Source organism: Melanaphis sacchari, unplaced genomic scaffold (assembly GCF_002803265.2).
Source record: "Melanaphis sacchari strain LSU unplaced genomic scaffold, SCAv2.0 Contig139_pilon_pilon, whole genome shotgun sequence".
Taxonomy (NCBI): domain Eukaryota; kingdom Metazoa; phylum Arthropoda; class Insecta; order Hemiptera; family Aphididae; genus Melanaphis; species Melanaphis sacchari.
The window spans coordinates 85239-105874 of record NW_020270587.1 but is presented as its reverse complement, the minus strand read 5'-3'; the positions used below and the strand labels follow the sequence as shown (position 1 = coordinate 105874).

Sequence of the window (20636 nt, the reverse complement as noted above, 5' to 3'; positions counted from 1 at the left end):
TTTTTATCCAATGTTCAGTTTTAGGTAGTGGCATTATAAGTTGGACATAAAATATCGCATATGGCACAACATACGTCACTTAAAATTTTTCCAATAGTTGAAGCGACAAGACGAAAATGATAATGCAAGCGTTTAAAGTGTCCTCCAGAAGCTAAATAGCTGAAAAATATTTATATATTTTACCATACTAATTTTATTTCACATTTTTGGGCGTTTTTAGCTGTAAATACATATTTTATTTTTTACGTCATTTTTAAATTCTGAACGATGTGATGAATATTTTGATTTTACAGAGACGTTTGTTTTTTATGTGTATGTACACAATTGCTAATGAAAATAATGCTTCGATTTTAAATTTTAAATACTTTCTTACTTGAAATGTTCACCAAATGTTTATTGGCATCATCTATACATAGTATAACTAAATATTTTTATTTTATCTAACGATAAATAAAAAATCTTTTTGGTTAAAAAAAGTCAAGTTGAAGACAAAAATTTATATTTTAATAAAAATATTGAATGAAAAAAAATCTTAATAGAATAAAAAAGTTAGATTTTTTATTAAAATTGTATATTAAAATTTTTTTTTTTTTTAAACCAATACATTCATCGGAGCCGCTCAGTCTAAAATATCTATACGTTAACAGTTTTTTGAGATTTTGATGCAGTCTGTGAAAACTTTAAATGCATATAAAACAATAATTAATTAAATATACATTTTCTAGTGGCAGAGTATAAAAGTAAGTGGGCATGTCTTCGTAATAGTTTTGCAAGAGCATTACGTGAAGAAAAATCAAAAATATCTGGTTCTGCTGCTTTGAGAAAAAAAAAAGTGGTATTTATTCAATGAAATGTCATTTTTGTCAAGTTTCATGTTGCAGCACAAGCAAACGTTAAGTAATCTGGAAGCATCAGATGATGAAAGTTAGGCAACTGATACTGAAAAAAGTACAGAAAATCCAAATCTCAATGAGAGCGTAAATGAAATTGAAAATGAAGGTACGAATACTACATGTTTAAATGACAGACAAGAGCTGACAAGAGTATCTTCTGAACCTGTATTTAAAAAACCAAAAAAAACTCAAATTAAAAATTCAGCTGCAGAACAAGTTGCAGGGCCTATGATCTCACCTTTTTTTACGTTCAAAAACAAATAAGTCAGCTGTAGAAGATGTTGATTTATTACTTTTTAAAAGTCTTTTGCCCAATTTCAAAAAATTAAATGGAAAAAAAACTAGCGCCTGTTTAAACAGTTTGTATTAACAACTTTAAATACATACATCAACAGCCAAGAAGCTCAAGAATCAGTAGGTAATGTCGATAATGATAAAGTATCATATGATAATACTACATTAAATGTACCAGTACAGGAATTTCAAACCTACAACTATACTTTCAGTCCACCCGAATATTCATCATCAAATTGCTCAACATACTGATAACTTATTTTAAATAATAACTAAATTATTAATACTTATCGTATAAATTTAAAAATAAATAATAAATAATACACTTTAAGTAAATTAATAAAAGAATTAAATTCTTAAAATAAAAAAAAATTATAAATTGTATTGTATAAATTTGTTTTTCACTTACTTCACTTACTAAAGTTTGATTAATAAATATTTCTAGTATACATTTCTAGTATTATTATTTGAACTCACCTCAAGGTTACTAACAATTTTTCAGCAGGAGCTATACTTTGACGAAAATTTGTGTCTTGTGATCGTATTGCCTCTCTAATTTCATTTAATATAAAATCAAAAGTAGTTGAACTCATGCGAGTGAAATTTTTAAATTTTAACTCATCTTTACGTAATTCAGCCAAAAAGTTCAAAATTGTATTATTTTCTGTACGTTTTTTATTTATTTCGTGCACCAAAATTTTACGTTTACGATTATTTTCATTTATTTCATTATTTTACAAAAATTGCCACAAAAGCGGGATAACAACATCATCTTCATCAGAACTCATCTTGACGACTGGTGTATAAAACAAAAAAAGAATCGGAAATTATTTTGTCTTGTTCGGTTTTGTTTTGTCAGTATGAATGAAATTTGTTCGGAGCCGTTTGGAACAAAATGTTACGACTAGCTCGGAACAGTTTTGCTCTATCAGTGTTCGCCCGGCCTAATACATAAAACAAAAATTTATATATTATTTACAAATATATTTTACCAATATTATGTATCATGTAATTTATTAATTTATATAGTATTCGAAGATGTACTCGCGTCTTTTAGTTTAAACTATCTATGTCCTATACTCATTTATAGATAGCTAGATGTATATAGTATCCTAATCATGAGTTTTTTTGTGTAATACGATTTGAATAAATGTATGATATAACAGATAAATAATCCATATAGCCTATTATATGGCAAAGGTCAATCATTCGCTAGATCGGTATACATTTTATATTTTTATTTGTTATCAACACTTATCGTATTAACGTCGACGCCCGTCGGTAACATGAAAGAGGGTGAGTATCTAAATAATAATTATTTAATTATTCAATAATCGATTATAAATGATGACAGTAAATATCAAAGTAAATGAACACAAATATTGTCATTCTGTCCAACTGTTAACATCAGTAATAACTTAGATTTTCGCTGGAATTTTATTACGGTTTTATATTTTTTTTATTTTTTTTTTAATGTGAAAATGGATCAAACTAAAAAAACAACTCGTCGCTTCTCATCAAAAAAATTATTAGTTAAAAAATCGCCGAGTTCTCAAGTGATGAATATTCTAGGAATTCGTGCCAAAACTAAGTATAACTATTTATTATATAATTATCAAATATGGTTATTAATTTGACTTAATTTGTGTGAACAAAGTCCCAACCCAGATATCGTAGAACCTATTGTGGAATCTTTTTTCTGTGCTGGCAATCAACTGACGCGGTCCCCCGTAATATTCTGTTTGAATTCAAACGGCCTTTACGCGGAAAACCGCGGAACGACTTCTCTATCCAACCGCCAGCGACGACGGACGACGCCGACGCACGATAACGGCGTCGGAACGTCTTGATCACCGATACCGCGAACCGGTCCGACGACCGGAGTCAGTTTTTCACCATACGCCGTACGCGATTTAACAACCTCGGGTTTTTATTTTCGAGTGTGTACTGCGAACCCCTTTTTTCCTTGAAAAACAGTGATCACTCATCGTTTTCACCAGTGTTCAGCATTTGTTTCGTCTTTTTTATACACAATAAACCGGCACATACCGTTTTTCTATTACTTGACACTTTGTATATTATTTTGTTTACCTTCAACCTTCCGCCGTCCTATTCCACCTTCAGGTACGCATCACAACCACCATGCTCATCGAGGGAAACGATTAGGTAAAGTTTTAAAATGTAATAACTTATTGTAGGTTGCTATTTAAATTTATTTTAATTAGATTATTATAAATAACATACCTACGTATAATAATAATAATTATATATATACTATATATTATTATATTATTATTATATGTATTAGTGTGATTATTTTATAACAGCATTTTTTTTTTTTAAGTCACATTTCAGAGACTGTAGAATCTGTTGTGGAACCTTTTTTCTTAGGTGCTGACAATCAACCACCATGCTCATCGAGAGAAACAATTAGGTAAATTTTAATAATTTATAGCCATCAAAGTTTTATTGTATGAAAACTAAAACTAAAATTATTTTTTATTTTTTATTTATAATACATATGTTTTTTTTAATATTTTAGCAAAATGGTGGATTTGAGGGATAATAAAACTAATGATTGGGGTACTGAAAAAGTTTTACATAACTTGACATTTGATGAATCTATATCTAGTAATTAAGAAACCAAGTATGATTTTTAATTTAAAATTTGATTCTACTAATTCGCGAATTTGTTATTATTTTTGAAAAATCAGCGTATTTCATCTATTTCGAATATTGGTTATAACAGTTTTAAAAATTAAATATTATTATTTAAATGTTATAACAGGTCATGCGATGTAAATGAGAGTTCGGGAAGACAAATAGTGGATATACATTACGTTTTTAGTCAAATTAAAAATAGTGTTCATCAAGGGTCATTTGGTTGTTCATTTTCGAACATGACATTTATTTCTGAAAAAAGACGGGGATTTAGATCAACATTTAGGTTTCAGAATTTGCATATTTAATGGGCGGTGGACCAGGGTTTCTAAAAAGATTTATATTTTAAAGTTATTTTATATTTAAGAAATTGTTAAAGTAAATATTAATATATCGTTATTAATACTTAAAACTCAAACCTCTACCCTTCCTATACTACGACGTTGTACTTGACATTGTGCATTCGTCGTTAAAGAAGCATTGCAGTAAACTACGTTCGAGTGACAGCGACGGTTACTATATACATTTGAATATTCAACATCCATACAGCTATCGGGATCTGGTTATTTTAGACACACTATATATAACCGATCGATATAAGGTCACAAATTGTTATTATTTATACATAATAAATATAGTTATATTAGGTCATAAGCCATTAGGTACCATTGAGTATGTGAATAAATACCTTTATACATAAACCATATTTCATGTAGGGTACCTATTTTAAAACACATATTTTGATATTCATAAATTTAACAATAAATGAAAAAAATTTTGATTTGATTTTTAAGTGACTATATAACTCGGTAAATAAAAATTTATAATTTACTTTATGTTCTTAACATAATTCTAAACTAAGTACATAATATAACTACGGTTAAGGTTAATACATTTTTATTAACTAAATTAAATAGGTAAGTACTAGAAAAATATAATTTATTAATTTTTATAATTTTTGAGCTGCAAAATATGATCAGTGAAAATTAGAATTTTGTCTTCTGGAGTTAAACAATTTGCGTCTGAACATGACTTGAGATTCGGAAACTGACTCAGTTCTTAACGATTTATGTTTGTTCAGTAAAGATCAAACTTAAAAATGAATGAGGAATATATTCCTTTGGCTCTGATAAAGTTCATCTTATTCCCTTGAAGCTTCAAATTGACTTCATTCATTTTTCAAAACTATCTGTGAGGTACCCAATCTCAATTTTTCATTGCTTCAAATTTTCTTTTAAGACAGGATAAATTTTATGGAGAATTTTGATGATAGAGTCAAATAATGCAAAAAAACGACACAAACATTTTCCTTTGGAAAACCATCTTACTGCAGTATGCAAAAGTAATCTTTCAAAATCTTCATCATTATCATGACAAAGTTCTCATAACATGCGATCATTGAGTGAATTTGTTTTAATCTTGTTTACAGCTTTTATGACGAATTGAAGGGTTTCGTGCAGGAAACCGCTTAAGTTTTTAGCAGCTAAATGTGGGCGAAATACAACACAATGAACACAAATAATACCTGGAACGGCTTTTTTTAGATGGGCTAAAAACCCAACATGACGACCGGTCATTGAAGGCGCGACATCCGTTGCGCATACAATAATATTTGTCAAGGGGACATTTTTTCTGATAAAATATTCCTCCACCGCTTGAAAAATCAACGACCCTTTGGTATCAGTGGTCAAACTTGTAGCAAACAATACTTTTTCGACGATTTCTTTACGTTCATTAATAAACCTCACGTAAGCTAGTAATATAGCTCTATTATCTGTCACAGTTGATTCGTCAATCTGAAGTGTAAAATTATTTTCTCTTAAATAAATTATAAATTTGTTTTCGATGTCATCTGCTATTTCATCAATTCTTTTGGAGACAGTTTAATTTCTCAAAGGAATTGACATAATCATCTTATAACTAGAACCCTCTCCTTGCATAGTATCGATTATTTCATTGAGAGCCGGTAAAATAAGAGTCTCGCCGATTGAATGAGATTTACTGTTTTTTGCTATCAATAAAGACACCTTGTACGAAGCGACAAGTCTTTTATCAAGATCTGATGTTTGTTTTTTAAATAAACGATTCACAGTAGACCGTTTTTCAATTTTTGCTTTAAGAGACTAAAAAAACGAAAGTGGTTTCTCCAGTTTATAGGAATGAATTTTTGATAAATGATCTTTCAATATTGATGGCTTCATAGCCTCATTAGAAAATGTTTTTTCACATAAGGCAAAACGGTAACTGTACATTAAGTGGTGACTCGATAAAACCTAACTGTATGTACTCTACTAAATACTGACGGCACTTTTTTTTTACACTATGATCACTCATTATAAAAATATTTATATTTCAATTTACTTGGTTAAAATAAGTCTGTTAATTTTGTCAGAAAAACAACGTGTGTTAAGTTGGGCCCCCGACATTGTCTGATCGATTTCGGACCAATACCAATATTTTGTAACTCATTTGTAACTCTTCAGAATTCGTAACTCCTTAGTTTGGGTGCTATAAATTTTTTCTGATAGGGGCCAAATTCACGTAACTCCCTCTCGACATTGTCAGATCAACTCCCAACTCCTGGTGTTTATTATAGCACCTATATTTATATTACCTGGATCTTACTGCTTACTGATCCACTCAATTATGTGATGAAGTGATTTAAGTGCTCGTTTTAAAATAATTAAATGATTAGTAGTGACTGGTATAAAATATTTAAAGGTACTATGTGCACTATTGGATTCAATTAAATGGTACCTATATGAAATATACTATTATAACATTTTTGTATATCACTTCCTAATCCACTAGATTTAGCTAATCACTGCACTTAATTTTTTTTCCGGAAACAATTATTCACTGTTCATAGTACAGTAAAAGGCGCTTATTAAAAACACTTTGGGACCAAGGTGAATTGTGTCAATTAACCGATTGTTTCTAATAAGCGATTGAAAAAAAAAAAGGTAATAGGTAAGCGAAAAAAATATGTATGTATGTATGTACCTATATTGTATAATTTAAAAAAAGTATGCACAATTGTATATATTTTACGATATTATTTAAAATATTTATCATTCGTAATTTGTTTTTTTGCGTCGAGTAACTCCATGACCATATTTTCATACGAGTAATATCCTGTCGAAGTAACTTATACATTTTACTTACCTTGAATGAATGAGAATATGATTAATACATTTTTCACATTGCGCTTAACATTTAAAAAAGGTATATCAGCATTGAGGTGGTGGAAGTTTCAAGGACAGAATAGTATAATTTTACAGTATTCAATTTGAATGCGATTGCATTTGATAAAAAAAAACAATTCTGAGCTTATTTTATTAAATTTTTAAATTTTATTTGTTGCTATGGCGATAAACAAAGTGTTATAAATTAAAATCTAATTATTTTGTAATTTGTTGGTGGTTTTTCCCTTAGCGTTATATAATTATTAAGAAAATCGAAAAATAACTTCTCAAAGGTACCATCTAGAATCACTTTAATATCAGTAAAAATTATGATCTCAAGAATCGAAGTATGCTTACTATCCAAAATGTTGCTGACAGACAAAAAACCAAAAAAAAAAAGCGGGCAAGTGATTACCGCTCTGCTGTACATTAGGGAGTGGGGTAAACCTCGGACTTGGGTAGGTTAAATGGGGAATTATTGATTCTGCTGAAACTACCTGTTTAGGAAAAAGGTTTGTATCGATTCCTCCGGCTACTGTTTATAATATCCACACATCGATTCTGCCGGACACTGTTTATCCCCCCCCCTTGTATATGTATTTTAAAATATATAGCAGCGGTTTCCAAATTTTTTTAGTTTATGTCACCATAAAAATAAAAAAATGAATTGCACCTTCTATGAATAAATAAATAACAATAATTATTAATATTAATATTTATGTGAATATATTAAAAAATATTAAAATGTATAGTCTAATGCCGGGTTGCATAAACGATCGATAAAAACAGCACGATAAGGTTTGTTATCGGATCGATAAACCATTATATAAATATCTTTATCGGTTCCATTAAGTACATCACTGTTGCATAAAATGTTGAATAATTTAATGACTTACCTTGGTCATGGTAGTTTGGTATATTCAATAACGACCGATTTATCATTTTTGTTATCATCATTTTTTGAAATTTTACCGACGGCTAGTATTTAGTGAATTGCGAATGGTGATTATCGATTTTATATTTATATCGAATATTGACAAAAATACTGTGCAAATACTATAGATCTATATTCTATATATTTGCTATTGAGTACCGACAAGTGACAACTAATACATTTGATTTTAATTTTGTTTTTAAATTATAATACCTACTACAATATGTCTAATATAATTAAACATAGAAGCAAAAATGTCAATGATGCAGAAAAACATATGTTATTGAAGTTGATTAAACCACAGTTAAGTGTAGTTGAAAACATCAAGGTGTGTACCTATTTCAGTTTAGAATAAATTATATTTAATTTAAGTTGGAACATTATTAAAACATTAAATGCAAACATTTTCTGCTCATGTTTTAAATTAGACTGATGGTGCTACAAACAAAATGAAATGTAGTGTTTGGGAAAATATTACTACAAGTTATAATGCATTGCAAACCACTGGACCAAGAACCAGCAGTCAGCTAAAAGCATTATTTGATGTTATGAAACGTAAAACTAAAAAGGACAAAAGCTCTGAAAAAGTAAATTATTTCAGAAATACACAAAATATTGAATTATTTATGTTTAAATTATTTTCTAAGTAGGTAGGCTATAATTTTAACTAAGAATATAATTTTATTGTATTTGGTTTAATGTACTTAACAAATTTATGTTATTTTAATAGCGCTCAAACAGGTGTGAAATATTTTGTTGTAGATTAAAGTTAATAATATATTTTTTTTAAACAGGTTAACTCCAGTCTTGTAAAAAATACTTTTGAAAAAGTATTAAAATACTAATACTAGTATTCGCATAAAAAAGTATTAAAAATACTTTTAAAATACTTACATAAAAATGTATTTTACGAATACTCACAAAGTATTTGAATACAAATACAAGTATTTTTTTTAAATTTTACACCTTATAGTAGCTGTTTCCAAACATGTTTATTAATAAACATGAAATAACTTACAAATTAGGCTATAAATGTAGTACATACTCATATTTATCAATATCAATATCAATTATCAATATATAATATAGTATCATAATATATTTATACGTTATACCTAATATATACTTATAATTTATCAATATAATAATATATAATTTAGCATCATTATATATTTATAGTTAAAATAATTTTTACATTCGTATAAATCAAATATTATACATTTATACAAATATGAATATAAATTAAATTTCTATTCAGAAAAAAAAACTAACTGTAATAATGAAATAATCATTATATTTTTGTTAAAATTTGTTTCACAATATTCAATAAAAATTTTATTTGAAAAAAAAAAATAATAAATTGTTATTATTTAGAATTTAGATAATTTTAGAATTACTTTTCAATAACATGGTTTTTTCAAAATTAGAATCGCTCATCTTCCCTCTTTTTTTTGTTAAAATACAGGCCCCTATACTAAACACTCTTTCAATAGGTGCACTTGAGGGGAGGGGAGTATTATATTTTACAAAAACCTTTTTTAAAATTGGAGTATAATTTAATACGTTGATTTTTTTAGTTGGACTCTTGTTGAGAAAGTCAGCAATTTCATTTTCAACTAATACATTCCGACTTTTTTTTGTTGATGCCCATGAAAAAAACGAATCATTAGTATCTTCCTCTTGATCGCTATCATCACTACTACTAGATTTCTTTTTGTTCAATTCTCCAGTATCTTGAACCACTTTGTCAGAATACATTTCATACATTGCATCTTTTAATAAAGAGATGGCAACATTTTTCCTAATTTCATTTTTAATCCATGCACACTTGAAAGAAGGATGGCTTACAGCTGCAATAATAAGGAAATTGTTTTCTTCTAGAGCTCCAAATCTTTTATTCACCCCATCACATAAAGCAGTTACCAAGGGTTGACAATACACAATTTGTTTTCTGCTCATAGCTTCAAGTTTACTTGACAATTCATTTATTGTAGGCAGCAAAAAGCCAAAGTACATATTGCTTTCACCCTAAATAAATATACTACAATTAAAATAATGCCAATGAAATGTTAAGATAATATTATAACAAGCTTTAAGATAAAAAAAACAATTTGATCATAAAATATTAAGTGTTTGCTAATAATAAATAAATGTATAAAATGTAAAAAATATTAACAAAAAACTATGAAAATTGGAAATTTTAGTCATATAGCATACTTAAACAAATTTACAAAACATTCATGCATTGGCAATCTTTAAGCAAAAATAATTCAAATACTCCCATTAAAATGTATGTATTTAAGTTAAAGGTCAAAGCTTACCATGTGCAAGTTGCTCAAACTAGTATTATATTAAACTTTTAAACACAATGATGTTAACAAGTGACCACTTGAATAAAAATATAACTACCAATTAAGTGTACTTATATATCCATATTTGTAATATTAATAAGTAATACAAAAATTAACTGTATGAATTATTATTATAATTATAATTTAAATATTACCTGGAGAATGTCAAGTGAAATTGCAACTGGTTCCATAACCAAGCAATATTCTTCCATAAATTCCACATCATTATTATTAATCCTGGCAATTTTAAGTTCATCACAAATTAAATTAAATTTTGTAGGGCTTGATTTTCGGTGTAATAGTAGAAATCTTATGGCATCAAAATGAGAGTTCCACCTTGTAGTATTAGGGATCTTTAAGTATACTCCAATGTTATCATTTATTATATCAGCAAATTGAGTGGATCTACTTTGCTTATTAAAAAGTGCTTGCAATTTTCCAAATGTGGATCTACTTTGCTTTTTAAACATATTATTTTTAAGAGCAGCTTCAGCATCCTGCAAAATTAAACATAACAATTGTAAGTTTATGTATAGTCAGAAGTGACATACTGGAATATTTACAGGGGGAGGGGTTCCATGGGCTCCAGATCCCTCCATTGATATCCAATATTTGTTAAATTATACTATTACAACCATGATCAAATTTGATTTTTACGCGTCATAATGTGTTATATATAATAATAACAGACTATGTTTTTGTATCATAGTTAATAAATATTTCATAACATTACCTTAGTCGCAATCAAATTTAAAGTGTGGGCTGCACAGCGATGGTGTTTTGGCAAACTATACTGAATATCAGCATTTTCTTCTAAAATATCAAAAACAGAAATCACAGATATGTTTTCATTCAATTCATCATCATCCACTCGTAAGTCATCTTCGTCATTTGTTATTTGCATTTCAAATTCATCATCAGCACCATCATCAATAATATTATTAACAAACGTACCCAAATTTAAAATATTTTGATCATCATTTTTACTGTAGACTCTGAAAATACAATTATTATTAGGCTATTAACTGTTTGCTTAACATTACCTATCTATAGTAACATAGGTAACATAAGGTTTTTGACTTTAAAGCTGGAATTATGCCTTATAGGTAATTTGACTTATAAGGTATAGTTTATGGTATTGTAAGTTGTAACTTTAAATATATTCTGGACTCTGGTACATGAATACAATGTTGAGAACAAATTAGAAAAAATACAATTAAATAAAATAACTAACTTGAAACTTTTAACAAAATTTGAACCATTGTCTGTGGTTGAATATGTAATTTTATGACTAATATCAAATTCTGAATAAACTGACTCCATGGACTTTGCTAAAACATCATATGTATGCTTTCCTTTTAAGCGCTTTATTGCAAGTAGACATGAAATTCTTGTTAAATCATTTTTGTTTAACCAATGCCCAGTTATACCAATATATGATCTGAAACATTTTTTTTACATTAGTATATTCCTGTAACATCTATAATTTTAAATGAAATATTTTTAATACATAGTACCTACCCTAAGTCCCAAAGGATCAATAATATCTATTTTTTATTTTTAAATACTAACTTCTTAAAAATTGACCAACAATCAGCTGTAGTTGAAATGTGATTGACCAAACTTAATTCTTTTTTTAAATTTGTTAACATGGTAATTATATTCAAATCAATCCTTTTCATTAACGTTGGACGGCTCAATATTTTTAATTTAGGAAATCCTGTTTGTAAAATAGATTTAAATTCTGTAGCTTCTACCAAGGAGAATGGCAAACATCGATTAATGATCAAATTTTGAATCATGACATCCAACTCGTCTGAAAAATATACATAAATTACATTTTACTACCTAGCTAAAATAAAAATCATTGTGTCAATGAACATTTTCTTGACACTTGATTTAATTATAAATTATAATATTTACATACCTTGAGTTGTATTGTTTTTGGATTCTACATTACACTTTTTTTTACGCATGGTTAAACTTTCTTGTAATGTTAACTGTACATTTGAATTTGAACGTTTTGATTTGTTTGTACCATTATTTATTGCAATTTGAGTTGTAGAAGAACTTGCATCAGATTGATCATTAGTGAATACTATGTCATCACGATCATCAAGCTTAAGTGAAATATGTTTGTGTTGTGTCTAGAAAAATAATTAAGTAATATATAAGTTAAGTAATTAGGTACCAATCAAAACAAATTTCTAAAGTTGTTGTTTTTTTTTTTCATTTAAAACATGTTGAAAAGGTATTAGAGTTCGATTTAAATAAAATATATTTTATAATTCTTTACAAGTAAGTAATTCTACCTATAGGTAAATAACTACAGATCACATATTATGTACAATTATATTAAATATTAATTGTATTAGTAAAAGTGTATAACAGTATAATTTTAGGTACTAATTACATCTTATTCACAAGACTGATCAAGTTAGGATAATTTTGAATAATTAACTAAAAATATGTTTAGGGAAATCAACTTTGTTATAATATGTACTTACATAGTTACTTATTTAAGATTTTTTGAATATCTATAGTTGAATTTTATAGATTAACAATAACTTCCTTAATATATTTATGTCGGATTTTTCCCACCTATGATTGATTATAATTGTATTAGTTATTCGTTTAACTTTAAGAATCTTAATAGTTAATGACAAATAAATGCATACAATTGCAATAATATAATTATGTTTTAGTCTAATATAGTTATAGCACTTTCCAACCTTTAAAACAATATTTTGTAATTTAAAAACCCATTTTATTTTTCATGCACTTTGATTGTACAAATACAATTTTATCTACCTACCAAGCTTTAATTATTAGGTATATTTTATTTTATCTTATATTATGTAGGCATGTAGCCAGTCAATAAGTACAACTGTATATAATTTTTAGTAATAAAAAGTACCTAACTGTTATGATTATCATAAAAAATAACAGTACCTACATATTATAAGCCCAAATAGCGAACCAAAAACTTTAAAATTGGTTGTGGTTCACGTTGAAGATTACAATATATACCTAGGTACCTAGTTTTTGAAATAGTAAATATGTATGTACAATCAGCTACCTATAAATGAATAGTACAACTATTATGATCTGGGCTTATAATATTTTTGAATATAACAGTCACAAATGCTCAAGTTTTTTTTTTAATAGATACTTAGGTGTATTGTCCATCTGTATAAGCAATGGCTATTTAGAAAAACTAAAATTGATACTGGACATACGAGAATTTATGTTAAATTTATGTAGGTACTAGGTAGGTACCTATATAATAAAATTTATGTTAAATATAGGAAGATAGTACTTACTGTCAAATGTTTTTTCAAATTTGAAGGTGATCTCGTATCTGCAGTTAGAGATTTTGATCGAATGCAATGTAAGCATTTAACTTCATACTTTAAATGATTTAAATGATCATCGATAATTTTAATTATTTTAAAATGCTTGTTGTAGACATTCCACGGCAATCTGTCTTTGTCCATATCCATGTTAAAAAAAAAACGCACTACGGCCGCGATGCACAACACTTACAGATAATAATTATAAAATATTAAATAATACGTAATATAACAAAGTGCGTCGTGTGAGGTGAATGGTGAGTGAACACAAAATGAGGTCCTAGAAATTAAATTGTAACAGTAACTATAAGCCTGACAGTTTATGATAAACAAAAATAACATTTTAGTCTTCACTGTTGATATGGCCCCAGTATTGTACCCAGTTCCTACCTATATTCCATTGGATTTCAGAAAAACCAGAAATGTAGATAGTATAATACCAAAATATTATAATAGTCGTACATTTTTAATAAATAATAATACGGGAAACCCATTACTCATTAGCACAGATAATATAAATTATATTAGTGCCGGCATGGATAAGCAACATTAGCCATTGCCCATTAGGTTATAAATCTGATAAGTCATAACAAGTATATTAATAGATTTGTTCTATTCTGTATTCAATAATAAATAAGAATCAAATGGGTATAAACGATAATAATTTGATACACAGTAATACATTGAGTTTACATAACTGCTATATCTTATTAGTTACCCACTACTTAATAGTAATTATATTCTGTTCAAACTAATAAAATAGGCATCTGTTATAATACTATAGTTATACATGATCTGTAGTCTATGCTATATTATTACTTTTTTTTCTAATAAACATTTATTTATACCAAGTTTATAGTATTTAAATACAAGTATTTACATTTCGTTAAAAATACTTTTAAAAAGTATTCAGAATACTTAAAAAATACTTTAAAAAAATTGTATTTAGAATACCAAAAAATACTTCAAAAAGTATTTTAATACAAGTATTCAAATACTTGTATTCGAATACTTTACAAGACTGGTTAACTCTTACATACATCAGGCAACAGAACAAACTGAGAGGGAAAAAGAAGTAATGCTAGATCTTATTTCAGAAAACAAATTATCTGTTGTATGTTATACATTGTAATTAATTATTTCTTAATTTAATTTACCTACCAAATTATATATATATATATATTTATGTAGGATTCATTAGCTTGTTCGACCAATGCGTGGGATAGCATTGCTGAAACATATAATCAACTGCAAACTAGCGGGGTGAAAACAAGTGGTGAATTAAAAATGATGAACCAAGTTTTATACAAAACGGCCAAATCCAATTTAAATAATGAAAAAGTAAGTACTAAGTAAAATAATTTCATGAGTAATGTAGGTAGCTTTTCACTCTAATAGTAGCTCTATAGTATAAAATGGTATGAAGTAAAAAATTATTATTATAGTATTCAAAAATTTCCAACATACCAAAGGTATGTTTAACGTGGGCCTAGGTGGCAGTTGCCTTGGCTGCAAAATTTTCAAATTGTTTATACGCAGTATTCGTTAATATAGTTAAAAAAAGTAGTTTTTTTTAATATATATTTTAAATATAAAATGTTTGGTTATGAAGTCCCAATTTACAATTAATTGATGCTTTTAAATTTAAAACAATAATACAACAGAAGACCTATCTATCTTTGTCTATATTTTCTGTTGTATTTTATATCCATAACATTTGAATATGATTTTAATAGAAAGATACTTAAAAAAACGGAGGAGGACAATCTATGATTCATCCTTCAACAATCAGCAACAAAATAATTGGCATGATGGGTAACCGATTCGAATCTATAGAATCACCTTATGATTGCGATGGTGATTTTCCAAGTACATCTGCAAATTATACCCCAGTTTCTACTGATGATCAATATGTCGAGATTTTTTATGAAAGTAGTCCAGTAGAATGTAAGTACTTTTAATAGTTTTAAAAATTTAATTTGAGAATATTGTATTGTTTTGTTTTTATTTTAGATTCTTATTTGGGCCCTAATGATATAAATTCAATCGTAAAAGAAAGTACTTTACAACCCAAATCACTTAGATTTGATGATGTGGTAGATAATCAACATACAGAATATGGTAAAAATTATTATCTAAATTTTTAAAACACATTTTGTACAGTTGTTGAATTTTGTTTAGAAAATATAACAAGTGACAAGCAGTTAATGCAAGATCCACTTAAAACTTCAACGCCACAAGAAAAATTTCCGAAGGTTTCAACACGTGTACTTCCCAAGAAAGTATATGAAAATTTAAATGAACTTACTAACCAGCGATTAGGAGCATATAGTAAAAATGAATCATTTATAAATGACAACAATGCTTTAAAAAGGAAACAATCAGAAATAAAACTGGAAATTTTAGAAATAGAAAAAATTGAAGGCAGAAAGAGAGAACTATGCTTCTCAAGTTAAGCAAAATAAACTTAAAGAAGATATTTTAGAATGTGAACTAAAAAAGAAATTAAAAGAACTATAGGAATTATTATTATTTATTATTTCATTTTTTATTTATTTATGTATACAACCAAAAGAATTGTGATTTTATTTTAGTCTGAATCAAAAGATATTTGACTGTTATTATTTATTATATTATTTTTTATTTATTTATTTATTTATTTATATATACAACCAAAGGAATTGTGATTTTATTTTAGTCTAAATCAAAAGATATTTGACTGTTATTATATTTATTATTTATTTTTTTTTTTTTTTAATAAGATTGATTTATTGTTATTTATATATATATATATTAAACATAAAAAGATTTATTCTCAAACAAAACACTTTTTTTTTAAATACACAAGTTATGAGTAACTGTCATTTGTCTTTGAAGGCCCTGTTTTCAATTTAATTTATTTGTAAAATAACTAGAGTTATTCAACAGATAATAAAAAGTAGATAATAATCAGTTCTTCAATGATTGATAATGCTTATTATAAGTAATTTAATCCAAAAACTTTGAGATCTCTTTCCAAAGATTTTTATCTCACTATGCTGAAGATTTTCAAACAAAACTCTAGAGGCTGGACTCATATTAGTACGTCTGAAGCAACCATATCCATATGTAAGAAATGCTTATAATTTTTTAAAGGATGTGTACTATCAAATAGATAAATAGATATACAACATGATATGTTTATTTTATTCTTTTATTTGTAGTTAAGAAAAATAAGTTTCTATTAAATCATTTCTTACAACATTTCCAATCTGTCTTACTGGTAAAGCTGGTAATTCTTCTAATAAATTATTGTCTAATAGCTGTTCATTTAATGGCATTTCATCGTTTTGTTTCAGTAAAATATTATATAAGACTGCAGTAGCAACAATTGTTGTCAAAGCTGTCTTTGGTTGAGTGCGAATGCCAACAGACAAGACGGGAAAACGTCGTTTCAAAACTCCAAAAACACGTTCAATGACATTTCTTGTACCTATTTGGGCTTTCTGTAATTAACATAAAATTTAAAGTAGGCTACATCAGAATAATAAAGTAATATTTTGACAATATTAATTTTAGTTTTTATATACATTTAATTTATGAAAAATACAATTTTTATCCATTTATATCAAACTTGATATTGCTTGAGTCATGGTGATGTATATAATTAATATGAATTAGATGTACATTTGGTACGATAACAACAATATCTGAAAATATGCTTACTTGATATTTTTTTCGGAATTAGTTGTGGGATTTAATAAAGGAGTCATAAGATAACTCCTGCATGGATAACCACCATCACCAAGAAGAAAACATCCTTCATACTCATTGTTTTCGAACTGGGCACGCAGTAAACTGTTGTCAAATACAGTGCTATCATGCACAGATCCTGGCCATCTAAATACACAATATTAATATTTAATATAATTTAACTAAAATATTTTTTTCGTATTACCTAGCCACAATATTCATTATCTCCATTTTGCTGTTACACACAGCCTGCACATTGAATGAAAAGTAGCCTTTTCGATTTCTGAATTGTTCACCTATATCACTATTTTGGGACTGTATTCTGATGTGAGTACAATCAATAGCACCAATAACCCTAGGAAAATTATGTGTTTGGTAAAATCCAATCTGTACTTCTTGTTTTTCATTTTGGTTCTTGGGCATATTAATGAAGAAAGGACGAAGACATGCTAAACGTTTTGAAACACGTTTAACAATTCTGCATACAGTAGACTTATGCACTTGTATATGATCGCCTAAAACAGCCTTAAAATACAAAAATCATATTTTTTAATATAAAAATTCTCAGGGTAATAATTAGACTAAGCAATGATCCACAAATGTAACTTACTTGTAATGCTCCAGTAGCATAATATCTTAATGCTATTAACAGTTGAATCTCCGGTATGATTGCAAAATTTCTACTTGTACAATGTTTTAAATCAGTTCCAACTGCATTAAGTAACATCATAAATGTGTTCTTTGTCAATCTTTAACATTGTTAAATAAAATACTTATTAAAATATTAAACTATTATTATTATAGTTTATGCCTTATTGACATTTATGCATAATTATTGGTATTTACACACTAGTGACTTACCTAAATCTTGTTTTGAAATCCAAATCATCATAATTTTCAAGATGATTGAAACGATTTCGGAATGTCCGTGGTCTTAGAAGATTAATAATAATTTCAAAAATATGTTCATCATTATTCGATGATGAAGAATTGGATGACGACGATAATGATGATATATTTAAATACATTTTTTTTGTTAACTAGTTATAAAATCATAAATTACTAATTTAAAAAATAAATAACCACATCATAAATAAAATAGGCAATAATTATAGATAGTACATATCGTCGGTTAAAAGGCTATTTGCTGTAAGCGACACTTGCTGTCTAGCGTTGTAGACGACGCTCTATCGATTCCATAGATAATTTTCATGCAGTGATATCATTATTTTATAACGCGTTATCAATAGTCAAACTTTATGCGGTAAGCGACAGGTATGAAAAAAGTACTGTGTAAGCGACAATATTTGATTTAGGTGACATTATAATTAATTTAGTAAGCAGTAAACGACATAATAATTTTGTGTTAAGCGCCCATTTTTTTTTTAATAATGGTGTATACGCCATATTGTCGCTTATAACAGATTAATTTGTCGCCTACAGCATATTTTTTATCTAATCAAATGAGTGGTATCTAATAAAAAAGAAAAAAAATGTGGTAAGTGATAACGATTTTTAGGTTAGTTCAATTTGATCCACGATAAAAAATAATCGGTATTACTTCCGATTTCAGTTACGTATTGCTAATTTATTATTATTAGAATAGAATTTGGTGGATAAAGTTCAGGCGTTTGTGTTGATACCACAGCAAGTAATAGTGGTCGTCTTAATGGGGCATGTGTTCTTTTAGAACAATTATTAAACCGTGATATTTTCTTTCGCATGTCGTCATCATATATTGAGATAGTTTGCAAGCTGTGTTTGCTCGTAATTACTATTTATGAATAGCCTGACATACCTATATTTAAACGGTTTAAAAATCACTGGAAAAATATAGATTTAAGCAATTTTAGAATATTCTACTTTTCAAATTCACATACAAATTTGAAAGACGTTGCAAATAACATATCTTTATTTTGTATACAAAAGATTAAACGATAATTTTCCGAGAGATGACTACAGAATTTCTCGAACTGGTTTAATATTCTAGGTTCACCTCCTCGTGGAATAAATTCGACAACCAGGTGCTTATCATTTGGCTCGATGGATGGCAAAAGCCATTTATTATTAAATTTTATTATTCAGTGATCAATTTAAAATTATTACAAGAGAACAAAACTCTCTTGATGAAGTTTGTTGTTTCATAGTCAAATGCTATATTCAGAGTGGATCACCGCACCAAATCCAGTTACAGCACCCCATGAATGATTTGCTGTTTTTAAAAAAACTAAGAACTACAATGGTAAATTAAGGAGAAGTCGCTATAAGAAAATTTATTAACCATTTATGGTATTTGAACGAGGAATGTGCCGTGTTTTCTATATTTGACGATCGTGTTGACAATGAAACAAAACAACGAATGGCAAACTACATTTTAGAAAGAAGAACGATATAGTAATGACAGTGAGGAAGAAAATGAAGATCGAAAAAGTGCAAATTTAAAGTTTGAGTAACCTTTCATTTTTAAATGAATCCATCATTTGATTTATTAATAATAAATCATGGAAAATGTTGAACGCTTTTCAAATTTCTGATATATTTTACAAGCAGACCCAAGTATGGAAAGACATAGAAGAATATAAACAAGCTAAAAGAAGTTATATCGTCATTAAAATTGTTGTGATACAGCAGAGAGGTGTTAAGATTGATGGAGGAATATAATCAAAAATTTTCAAAATGAAGAACGAAACATTTACTTCTGGTAAATATAAAATCAATCGAATCTTCATCAAAAATGCCTAATAATTGAATATATTTTCAGGTTGTTCAAGAATATCGCAAAACATTTCCATTGCAGTCGTGAAGTTTTAAAAATTTTGAATATTATTTTGTGGGTATAATTTATATAATATTCTTACTCATAACATTATTTGTGAAAATTCGATTTTATTTAATTAGTATATAAAACAATTTTCTTATCTTCCAAACCGTTCATAAAATCGTTAAAAACAAATAGATATTTTGCCTATTAATTAAATGCGCATTTTCAGAGAAAACAATAGATTTTGGTAAAATGTTGTAATGTAGTTGGCTTTATAGAAAATTATGCACTATTTAATAACTCTTTGTAATTTTATCCATAGCTGTATTATTTTAGAGTAAAATACGAAGCAAGTAAAACTACCCTATTTAGCAATTTCAACCCTCTTGAGGCACGGGAAGGGGTTGAGTCATCATCCGCAAATTTAACCTAAGTGCGCATGTGATATCAAACAAATAGGGGTCCTAATAAA

At 27.5% G+C, this 20636-nt stretch overlaps 3 protein-coding genes and 1 pseudogene across 3 annotated transcripts; 1 reads left to right on the top strand and 3 right to left on the bottom strand.

Moving 5' to 3' along the window:
* Positions 1-5230: 5230 nt before the first annotated feature.
* Positions 5231-7938, bottom strand: LOC112591553 (SCAN domain-containing protein 3-like). The gene is made up of 3 exons (XM_025335392.1): positions 7930-7938; positions 5754-5971; positions 5231-5666 (listed from the first exon to the last, which is right to left on the bottom strand). Exons 1-3 carry the CDS (start codon positions 7936-7938, stop codon positions 5231-5233), a joined length of 663 nt encoding a protein of 220 aa, XP_025191177.1.
* A 3496-nt stretch (positions 7939-11434) lies between these two features.
* Positions 11435-12294, bottom strand: LOC112591551. The gene is made up of 4 exons (XM_025335391.1): positions 12246-12294; positions 11891-12134; positions 11553-11759; positions 11435-11489 (listed from the first exon to the last, which is right to left on the bottom strand). Exons 1-4 carry the CDS (start codon positions 12292-12294, stop codon positions 11435-11437), a joined length of 555 nt encoding a protein of 184 aa, XP_025191176.1.
* Positions 12295-14749: 2455 nt separating this feature from the next.
* LOC112591555 lies at positions 14750-16191 on the top strand (annotated as a pseudogene).
* Positions 16192-16874: 683 nt separating this feature from the next.
* Positions 16875-18431, bottom strand: LOC112591550 (putative nuclease HARBI1). Its single transcript, XM_025335390.1, is given in 5 exon segments — positions 16875-17184; positions 17377-17550; positions 17609-17928; positions 18014-18152; positions 18265-18431. Coding segments are annotated over 5 exon segments (1110 nt in total).
* Between the last annotated feature and the right edge of the window lie 2205 nt (positions 18432-20636).

Coding starts and splice junctions, on each gene's coding strand:
- LOC112591553 (XM_025335392.1), bottom strand. Junction 5,667..5,753: donor TCTAGTTATAAGATGATTAT/GTCAATTCCTTT, acceptor AATTTATTTAAG/AGAAAATAATTTTACACTTC.
- LOC112591551 (XM_025335391.1), bottom strand. CDS start 12,294: ATGCGTAAAAAAAAGTGTAATGTAGAATCCAAAAACAATACAACTCAA. Junction 11,760..11,890: donor TGTTGGTCAATTTTTAAGAA/GTTAGTATTTAA, acceptor AAAATGTTTCAG/ATCATATATTGGTATAACTG. Junction 11,490..11,552: donor AATTTTGTTAAAAGTTTCAA/GTTAGTTATTTT, acceptor TTCATGTACCAG/AGTCCAGAATATATTTAAAG.